Source organism: Typha latifolia, chromosome 3 (genome assembly GCF_019914945.1).
Source record: "Typha latifolia isolate L0001 chromosome 3, TyphaL0001v2, whole genome shotgun sequence".
Taxonomy (NCBI): domain Eukaryota; kingdom Viridiplantae; phylum Streptophyta; class Magnoliopsida; order Poales; family Typhaceae; genus Typha; species Typha latifolia.
Window position 1 is genome coordinate 1,347,976 of NC_133088.1, and position 7,061 is coordinate 1,355,036.

The 7,061-nt window shown below is 38.4% G+C and overlaps 2 protein-coding genes across 2 annotated transcripts; both read right to left on the minus strand.

Annotated features, from left to right (window-relative positions):
• Positions 1–1,162: 1,162 nt before the first annotated feature.
• Positions 1,163–2,770, minus strand: LOC140785033 (early nodulin-like protein 19). Its single transcript, XM_073132723.1, has 2 exons — positions 1,815–2,770; positions 1,163–1,732 (listed from the first exon to the last, which is right to left on the minus strand). The coding sequence occupies exons 1-2, from the start codon at positions 2,071–2,073 to the stop codon at positions 1,398–1,400; spliced, it is 594 nt and encodes a 197-aa protein (XP_072988824.1). The 5' UTR covers positions 2,074–2,770; the 3' UTR covers positions 1,163–1,397.
• LOC140785032 (chorismate mutase 1, chloroplastic-like) lies at positions 2,770–5,689 on the minus strand. The gene is made up of 6 exons (XM_073132722.1): positions 5,415–5,689; positions 4,496–4,709; positions 4,324–4,410; positions 3,649–3,789; positions 3,379–3,471; positions 2,770–3,295 (listed from the first exon to the last, which is right to left on the minus strand). The coding sequence occupies exons 1-6, from the start codon at positions 5,597–5,599 to the stop codon at positions 3,059–3,061; spliced, it is 957 nt and encodes a 318-aa protein (XP_072988823.1). The 5' UTR covers positions 5,600–5,689; the 3' UTR covers positions 2,770–3,058.
• Positions 5,690–7,061: the final 1,372 nt, after the last annotated feature.

A 7,061-nucleotide genomic window follows, 5' to 3' on the forward strand; every position in this document is an offset into this window, starting at 1 on the left:
TCTCTGGGCCCTATACTAGTATCTCCCATTTATGCTCATTTGTCTTTCTCTTTTCTGTCGTTCTTTTAAAGTCTTACACATCGCAGAGGTTATAAGTACAAATCAATCTATTAATTAAAATATAAAAGATTCAGAAAATTTTACTTTTTGTAAGAAAAATTAGTGATAAAATGTTTTATGATCTTAACATTAAGAAAATTTATTGTCAAGCCTCAGCCATAACATCAATCTTGAATTGATTAGATCCAATTCAATCCTAAGAGTTGCTTGATAAGAAAATTCAAAGCTTATTTCAAATCAAACCTAATTCAAGTTTAAATAATTGCAACTCAGGTGGTCTCTACTTAATAAAATCTTGCGAGATCACTTTCAAGTTAAACTCGATGTGGTCCGAGCTTAATTGAGTCTTATCGAACCGAATCCGCTATTGGGGAGGGTTAGACCCTTTTACATAGCCTATATAATGCTTACAGATGATCTATAACAAATAAATAAGAGAGAGAGACAGGCAGGGGCTGGGCAGAGGTATTTATTTACACAGGCCTACATGGATATTTTGCACTTAAATCCTTAAATTTAGCATAAAGTTACATAGAACATCACAAATGGTTCTTTCTAACATTTTTAGTCTGGCTCGGCGCTAGGATCTAACCCACCAACCAAAAATTGGACCCTTTTTGTTTATCCACACTTCCATATAGAATCACTATAAATGGTGGCATAGTGCACTCTCACAAAGGTCGTAAAGACTTCATAGCAACGAGAGGTGTTTCCGTAATCATCAAAAACATTGCATTGTGTCTCCTTTTATAACAATAAAGCAATATACTGTATGTCTTTTTATGACAAGAAAAAGCCAAATTGCTGACCAAAATCAGACAAGCACATCTATACGATATCTTGAGTAGAGCGATAAAACACGGGGGTTAAGGCTACCCACGTCCTGATGACGTGTCATTTTACTATTCGTGGCTGCATACTTTCAATGCCAACTCAGCCAAGAATAAAATAAAATACAATATTAAGCGTCATTAAAAGAGGAGTTGGAGGAGGTTGAGCACCAGATCCGAATCCGCGGTGCCAACCCCACCGACTTAGCGCGATTTCCGGAGCCCCCCTATTTTTATTAAATACCCCTTTTTAATATTTTTAAAAATCAGGATAAAAAAGGAACCCCCATTTGGATAAATAAAGCACTTCACAATTGCTTCCACAATATAAATCAAATCCTAACAAACTCCCACACAACCCTATAAATCCACGTCTCCATTCTCCAGATCAAACACCAAGCCGGAAAAATAAAATAAAATAAAATAAAGCAAAAAATAAATTTAGAAGGGAAGTGAGACAGACACAGCACTCGTGGAATCAGATCAGATCTTCCTAACGCGCGCTTCTTACAGTAAACGGAGCAAAGCGGCGGCGACGACGGCGGAGAAGGCCAGGGCGATGCCGTTACCGACGGATCTGACGGCGGGCGTCGCACCGGACGTGGACTTACCCGACGACGGAGGAGACGGCGGCGGTAACGCCTGAGCTCGAACCGTTAGCTTCATCCCTCCGTAGCAGTAGCCGTAGCTGCAGATGAAGTAGTATCGCTTCGTCTCGTTGAGCTCGAAGGCGTAGCTCCTCCCCTTGCTGTAATTTGAGATGGGGTTCGACGCATCGCACTTGTTGTAGCCCACCTCGTCTACTTGCACGACGTCCGCCATCCCGGGCTGGTAGTAGAACACTGCGAAACCAGGAAAACTAGCCAAATAAACACCAGATCACATCAGATCTGAGGGAGCAGGAGCAAAGGAGCGTGAGATTACCGAGCCAGTCTCCTTTGTGGAAGGGGTGGTGCTTCTCCTCCCAGATCGTGTAGTTGACGTTGGGGTTCCAGCCCTTGGAGTCGCCGACGGTGAATCTATCGGCAGAGACCGATGCGATCGCACAGGCGACGAGGAGGAGGAGGCGGAGGAGAGGGGTCGCCATTGTTTGGGGAAGCGTAGGGGAAGCAATGGAGGTTTTTGGGGATAAGGAAGAAGGTGTCTGGGAGCGGAGAGGGAGGGGGAGGGAGAAGAGGCACATGGGAGTGACAGAGGGGGGTTTTATAGGGAGGAGAGTACGGCCACATGGGAAGATGCCTCTCAGGCTTTATTTACAGGAGTGCCACTGTTCTACTTCTACCTTAGCTCTTGATCTCTCCTCTGCTCCTCCAGCGCATTTCTCACTTTGGAGACTGGGAGGATAAAAAATAAAGTAAAATAAAATAAACTTTTGACCATTCTGATTGATGGCTGGTTACTTTTTATATGTATTTGTTTAAATACATAATATTTAGTTTTATAATTATAAACTTTAAATTATATGGTAGGACCCAGTTACCGAACTACTAAGAAGACATACAGTATTTGTAGCAGCTTTTGTCAGCTCGTTTATAAAAGAAAAAAGAAGAAGAAAAGGAACATTGTAAGTTAAAGGAGGTTGATAAGCATGATTAATTAGTGGAGCTGCTAACCAAGTCAGTAGTAGTAGTACTGCCTTCGCTTCAAATAAAGGCGGGAGATTTGTTTAAGCCGTTAATCCCCAGAGGTTAATCATTAATGAACGCGATTCACTCTCCACGTCCTCTGGGGGACAAGAACTGCGTACGCCCTACTCACCTTCACGTGGCTGCTTCCCACCGTCCGCATAAGACAAGACCCAATGCATGCACGTGCGCTGCACGTGGGTCCATGCTCGCACAAATTGGGCTCAGCCCAATCCTTTTTGGGCCTATACCAATTGGTTTTAAAGACATGCACCTATTGAGCATTGGGCCGTCAACCTTTATATTGAAGCGCTTCATAAATGAAGTGGATAGATATTATACACGGAGACATATATATATATATATATATATATATATATATATTTAGTCCAGCCTTCTGAGCAAGTATTGCACTTGAACTTCCTTAGTCAGTGGCATGATCCACTCGCCATATAGTTCAGCAACTAAACTAGGCCTTATCTTGTACAATGGTGGAGTTCCATCTTTACCGCCATAGAGTTCAGCAACTAAATATATATATATTTAGTCCAGCCTTCTGAGCAAGTATTGCACTTGAACTTCCTTAGTCAGTGGCATGATCCACTCGCCATAGAGTTCAGCAACTAAACTAGGCCTTATCTTGTACAATGGTGGAGTTCCATCTTTACCACCACCAACAGTCACTTCCTGCCCAAAGATTTTGGCCTTTGCTTCTACTCTCTGCTTGATTGCAGTTTCCACAGATTCGTACGTAAGCAAGCACATCAACCGATCACGATCCTGGAATTTAGAAAAAATTGGAAGATAAATTAATAAGCCGCATGGTAATTGAGACTGCAGTTATCAGATTTTGTGATTCATACTTGTGCTCTTATTGCCCGTTTATATGTATCGGGAGACTCTCGAAACTTAGCCTCTGCCACAAATTTGCCGTAGTGGATTCTTTTTGAGAGTGCCTGCATGATTAAACAAATTAGCGACTAGGTGTAGCCACTATTACATAATGGTTCAGTCTGTGTTCACAGTCTCTTCTCCCCACCTTGATTCTATAATATTTTTACTAGGTTCAGCTATGCACCTATATTACTCTAAAAAAAAGATAAATAAATAAAACCAAAAATAAAGATATGCACCTGTAAACAGATTGTGTCGCAGACAGCACTCGATCCACAATTACCGTCGTTTCCTCTTTTCACCAATCTTGGAAGGTTACTGAAGTACATTTTCCATATCTTCCAGTTTATATTGATAGAATCAGCAACAGGATGCAGAACCTTTAAGAACATAGGGAAAAAACAAGCACTTTCAGAGCATGATATAAGTCTTAAAAATCAACAAGAGAGACAATAGTAAACACAAAAATGATGTACTACTCCCATAGAAAAGGTTGGTGTGAATCTGGTAATACTAAGTTGAGACTGTTTTGTAATCATACTTGGTCGTTTATCTTTTTCAGTTCAAGTATTGAAAGCTTCAGCAAGGTGGAGTAAGAAGGAAGATGAAATCGTTCATAACTTGTTGCAGAGGCAGCACAATAGCAGCTCTCAACATTCTTTTATTCTACTCCGAGTATCAACATCCTAACAGAGCTGACTCAAGTACTAGAAGACTAGGATAGCAGCTACCACTCATTAAACTTATGTAGAATTACTAGCTTACATTGTTCATCTCAATATATAGCCAATCAGCCAGCATGGATCGGTGAACAATAAACGAATCATATACTTATACTACATCAAATCAATGAGTCAATAAGATGACAAAGCAGCCTTTGCAGTTCCAAAATTATTTCATGTCCACATATTTACCCTTGGATATTGCATAGGTGGCAGCATGGCTTCAGGCAAATCTTCGGGAAAGAACGGATGCTCATCTGGGCTGTTGTACCTCCCAACCTAAAAACAAAGAAAACAAAAAGGTTAACAAGCAATGAGATACAGTTCAGTACTAAGATCTCTTTCTTAAAAGTTCTTTACTGACCTGCGCATGTAGTTTTTCAGTTTCTCTAACCATGAATTCTATAAGAGAGCCTTGAAATCCATCCAGGTAGTTGCTGTCGTAAGTATCAGCATTATAACAATATTGTGCCCTTTCTAAAAGGCTAAATATAATGATATCTTCTTGCTGAATTAAGGATTGCCTGATACGGTCCAGAGTCAAGCTTTCACTTTTATCTATTCTCTTTGTCTCCACTCTGTGATAAGATAACATCATCAAAAGTATACCAATCAGAACAAATGAGGAACAAAAAGTAGGTATGTTTGTGAATCATCACTTGCATGTCCACTTTTACACACATCGATTTCTAAAGAAGCTAAAATTACTAAAATTATCCATTTTCAAAGTTGCTATTGTTGTTCATAAGCAGGGAATCAATAAACAGCATGAAATGGACTTGCAACTACACAAACTTATTACGAGAGAGATATCCATCGCAGGCAACGTTATCCAACTTCGCTATCAGAAATAAATATACTCCTCAAACAGAGTCGAACGGCCCAAGATCAGATTTAATGAAAGAGATTGGAGACAAGTATACCCAAAGATCAACATATGGAAAAAGAAATCCATAAAGAGATAAAAGGAAAAAAAAAAACCCTTCTTTTTCATACTGAGTATACCGCACAAATTTCACAAGCACTATGAAACAGCAATTCGCAACATCATGGTCTTAATCATGAGACATACACACCCTAAAATAGACAATTTCTTCAAAGTAATTTAGACCCAAAATTTGCTCTATCATAATCATATCCACGTCTAACAAACAATAACTTCCACAAGCATCAGCAAGAAAACATAAACCTCAACAAGACCCACCTAAGCAAACAAAAAAAGAATCAAAATTTAACCAAAAAAAAACCCATCTGGGCCCATAACTATTGGATCTTTCTCGTACCTGTACGGGGATGATAGGGTGCTTTGGATTGAATGGAGCTTATTCTTTGGCGAACCAGAGATAAGGGTTCCCAAGATGGGTCTTTGCACACTTCTATGGGACAAGGGGGGCAGTTTAATCCCTTTCTCCCCGAAGAGTCGAAGAGGAGGACAGCAAAGAGATTGCTTTAAGACCATGAACTCCATTAGAGGTGCTCCGGAGAAGTAAAACGGAAGAGGAGAAGAGGGAAAGAGGAAAGCTAAAAAGACGAAAACGGACTTGCGAAGTAGTGGGGTTGGGGAGGGCGAAATATTTATACAATTTGAAAGTGAACACGAGAAAATGACCACCAATAGGAGTGGTGGGGCCTTTGTTAGGTGGTGCTACGAGATGTGTGTGGGGGGGGAGGGGGTGGGTAGGTGTGGAATAAGCCAGCGGTTGATGCTATTTGTGCTTTAAATAATGTATTAAATCTTTTTTAAGTTAATCAAATTTAGTTACTTGGTGGCATTTATAATTATAATTTACAGTTAAATTCACATAATTTAGCACTCCTATTTTGTGGAAAGTGGCTTCTCTACAAGGCTAGAATAATTTTCTTGACATCATGTCTTCAAAATAATTATCTCACTCTAAATAATTTGGAAATTTGAAATTTAAACTTTGAATTTGGGACATCCACATACCAACTAAAGGAGATAAGGGAACTAATAGATACCTTCTAGAATGTGAATACTACTCTCAAAGTGCCACTTTATATGCGTCAAAAGAAGTGGACAAAAAGAATTTTTCTTGTATTCCATATAATTATAATATTTTTATATTCAAACCCTTCTAGAATTTGAATGTTACTGAAGTCCAAATATGTCTAGGTTCTCTAATTTCCACTTTATTCTGAAAACTATTTAAATAAAATTTACTAACATAGCAATAATAATTGATGATGCATAACTTGATTTGATTACACTAAATATAGTGAGTTAGGATTATTTCCACTAAGAGGAAGAATAAGATTATCTTCTGAGAAGGTAAGAATATTTTAATAACTAAATTTTTTTTCTTTTTTTTTTCGTAATATATATATATAAAAATATATCGCAACTTATAAATTAAACATGAGACTATAGCTTACGTCACACAAAAATAGTTTGCATACGTCATCTCTTGGGTTTGTTCCATCCATGCCCATCTTTCGTGTTTGACATGGCCTCATGTCCACATACATGCATGATGCATGGGATACTCGTCTAAGATGGTGACTCGGATATATAATTTCTCTAGAAAAATGACTCGGATATGAGTTAGTTCAACTTGATAACAAATAAATTTTTGCACCATATAATAGTAATCCATGCAAATGCACATGAACACGTATCTTGGATCGATATTTTTTTAAAAAAAAATTATTTTGATAATAAAATGACTTCGTAGAATCTAAGTTCTAGAACATGTCAACTACATCTTTTTTTAATAATGCCCTTTTAATATGGATTAATTAGATATGTTTCATGTATACGTTTTTTTAAAATATAACTCATTTTTTTTACTTTAATTAAAAATCAATATGCCAGGTAATTGGCAAACATCCTTAATCGAGATTAATCACGGGTTTAAGATCTGCAGGGTGAGACACGCCCTTAGTTATCTCGTGCTTAAGTTTATTAAACT